General features: G+C 48.4%; 1 protein-coding gene across 2 annotated transcripts in view; it reads left to right on the plus strand.

Annotated features, from left to right (window-relative positions):
• GRTP1 (growth hormone regulated TBC protein 1) overlaps positions 1 to 3,075 on the plus strand; it is a 38,371-nt gene that overhangs the window by 6,941 nt on the left and 28,355 nt on the right. For both annotated transcript variants that reach the window (XM_017861821.1, XM_017861822.1), the window contains exon 3: positions 2,061 to 2,157. In XM_017861821.1, coding sequence (XP_017717310.1) covers positions 2,061 to 2,157 — 97 coding nt within the window. The remainder of the gene's footprint in view (positions 1 to 2,060; positions 2,158 to 3,075) is intronic.

A 3,075-nucleotide genomic window follows, 5' to 3' on the forward strand; every position in this document is an offset into this window, starting at 1 on the left:
TGTCACCCAGGCTGGGGTGCAGTGGCCAGATCTCAGCTCACTGCAAGCTCCGCCTCTTGAAAAACAAACCACAGACACAATGTTACATACTAACAGAATGCCAGAGCTCAGCTGGCATTTGGAACCTACAGGCACATATGTACATGTGTGTGCGTAGATGTGCACCTGTTAGCTTGCTGTGGGCCCCTAAGGAAACACCGCAGCCTGGTAAACAGTGGAAACGAATTCTCTCTTGGCTCTGGAGGCTGTGCATCTGAGGTCGCGGCGTCTGCGGCGTGTGAGGTCACAATGTCTGCACGGTGGGTTGTTTCGGAGGCTGTGACAAAGGGACTGTCCCAGGCCTCACTCTGACTCTGCTGGTTCCTGGCAGTCCTGGGTGCCGTTCGGTGGGCAGCGTCACTACTCCAGTCTCTGCCTCCATCTCCGCGTGTGTTCTCCTGTGTGTGCCTGTGTCTAAAGCTCTGCCTAAGACAAGAACACCAGGCTTGGATTAGGGCCCACCAACTCCTCCATGACCCCATCCGTAATGACATCTGCAACAGTCCTTTTCCCAAACAAGGTCCCAATCTGAGGTACTAGGGGTTAGGACTTCAACAGCTGAATTTTGGGGCGGGGGACACAGTTCAATGCGTAGCAGACGTGTAGAGTTACACAATGCACAAAGGGTCTCGCTCTGTCACCCAGGCTGGAATGCAGTAGTGTAATCTTGGCTCACTGAGCCTCAACCTCCTGTGCTTGAGCGGATCCTCACTTTGGCCTCCTGAGTGACTGGGACCACAGGTGCACCACCACGCCCAGGTAATTTTTGTATGTTTTGTAGAGATCGGGGTCTTGCCATGTTGCCCAGCCTGGTCTTGAACTCCTGAGCTCAGGTGATCCTCCTGCCTCTACCTCTCACAGTGCTGGGATCCCCCACTGTGCCTGGCCATGTTCTGCTTTTTCTCCACGATGATCACCCACCTGTGTCCACTCTCCACATTGTCGCCCTCTCCCAGGACCAGTAGCACTGTCCGCTCGCAGGGGTCCGTTCTCAGCAACAGAGGTCCCCCCGGGTCCGCTCAGCCACAGAGGTCTTCCCAGCATTTCCGTCATCAGCTCAAAGCAGTTGGTTCTTCCCAGAGCTTCCATTGTCATCTTCTGGAACATGATCTTCTCTGCACTGGTTACTTTTGCTTTTTGAGTCAAACTCTTAGGGTCTGTTTTTAAGGGGAGGTCCAGGTCGAAGGATGTGTAAGGCCGCATGCCTGTCCACCAGTGCTTTGTATCCAGGTGAACAGCGCCACATCCCTGTGTGACTGAAGCCCCTGTATTCCTGCCAGCATCACTCTCTGTGGCTCCCCCGCCGCACTTCCGATCACGTGAATTGATCTTGTTGGTTGGCAGAAGCTGGATTCTTTTCCCTTATTACTAGAGAAATATTTACTTTAGAAATTACAGATGAGTGACAGGAGAATTTCAGTCGTGTAAAACGCAGTCACCTGGAAATGGCACTGACTCACGACTGCGAAGCCCCCAGGGTCTGGGGCTGCCCTCGATGGAGAGGGTCACATATGTGATGTTTGAGGCGGCACCCCTTTGGCAGGTGTGCACATGGATTTCCCGAAAGGGTCTCCACCACGAAATTCTCCCAACACCCACGTGTCAGAACATGTTCCTTACGGTTTTTATAAAATGTGGTCATTGGTATAGTTTTCTCTCTGGTAGACAGTTTCATGCTGTTGATATATAGTAATTTCTTTAGAAACCAATGGTAAGTTATTTTTTTTATCACAAGGTTACCATTAGTGGATGAGTCTTTGATTTTAGTATTCAGGATTTCTTTAAACTTTTTTTTTTCTTTTTCTTTTTCTTTTCTTCACGTAAGCTTGACTAAACACATTACTAGATGGTAGGTATTTAGTGACTCTAGAGTTCTACTAAAGGATCATTCTGGAATTATGCAGGTTTTAGGGAAAAGCACGAGAAATGGAAACTGGGTAGTTAGTAGCTGAATGATTGCAGAATCGTGTGGAGGCTTAAAACTCAATGTGAATTTCTGTTTCTCATTTTTCTAATTTCAGGGAATGAATTTTATAGCGGGATATCTGATTCTTATAACGAATAATGAAGAAGAATCTTTTTGGCTGTTAGACGCTCTTGTTGGAAGAATACTACCTGGTATGTTGAAAATTCCTGTGCTGTGCCTGAACTGTCCTGTTTCTGGTGCTGCCAAAGTGATTCCGCTGAGAAATCAAGATTTAATTAAAACATGGTTGAATGGTCTGGGAGTTGAGGTTAAAATCTTTTTTTTTGAGACAGAGTCTCGCTCTGACGCCCAGGTTAGAGTGCAGTGGCATGATCTTGGCTGACTGGAACCTCTGCCCCTGGGTTCAAGTGATTCTCCTGCCTCAGCCTCCCAAGTAGCTGGGATTACAGGTGTGTGCCACCACGCCTGGCTAATTTTGTATTTTTAGTAGAGACGGGGTTTCACCGTGTTGATCAGGCTGGTCTCAAACTCCTGACCCCAGGTGATCCGCCCGCCTCGGCCTCCCAAAGTGCTGGAATTACAGGCATGAGCCACCGTGCCTGGCCAAAAATCTTTTTGCAGTAAAAAAAAAATGTCTTTGAAACTGAGTTGAAGGGGAGAAACCCATGTAAGTGACCAGGTCCCGGCTGCAGCGGCTGTTGCTCCTGGGCCAGCAGAGGGCCTTCTGTGCTGTCTTGACCCTTGTGGGCAGCTGGGGCTGCGTGGTTGGCTCACCCCCGCCTCAGCTGGTAACTTCTGTGTCTGTTGAGGGCCACAGTGTAGCTTGTACTGATCACAGAATCTCTGAGAGGCTGTCTTGGTTTCATGTGTGTATTTGTTACTGAGTTTGTGAATACTAGCAAGAGCCCAATAATTGTGCTATGTATATCCATAGTTACTTTTTAAGTAAGTACTTACTTTTTAAGGTGAAAACTATTCTTTTCAAACCTTTCCACTTTTCTATGTATTAATGTTTAATTATTTAATAATTAAAATGGGCCGGGCGCGGTGGCTCAAGCCTGTAATCCCAGCACTTTGGGAGGCCGAGACGGGCGGATCACAAGGTCAGG

The sequence above is a fragment of the Rhinopithecus bieti genome, unplaced genomic scaffold (genome assembly GCF_001698545.2).
Source record: "Rhinopithecus bieti isolate Rb0 unplaced genomic scaffold, ASM169854v2 scaffold_62034, whole genome shotgun sequence".
NCBI lineage: Eukaryota > Metazoa > Chordata > Mammalia > Primates > Cercopithecidae > Rhinopithecus > Rhinopithecus bieti.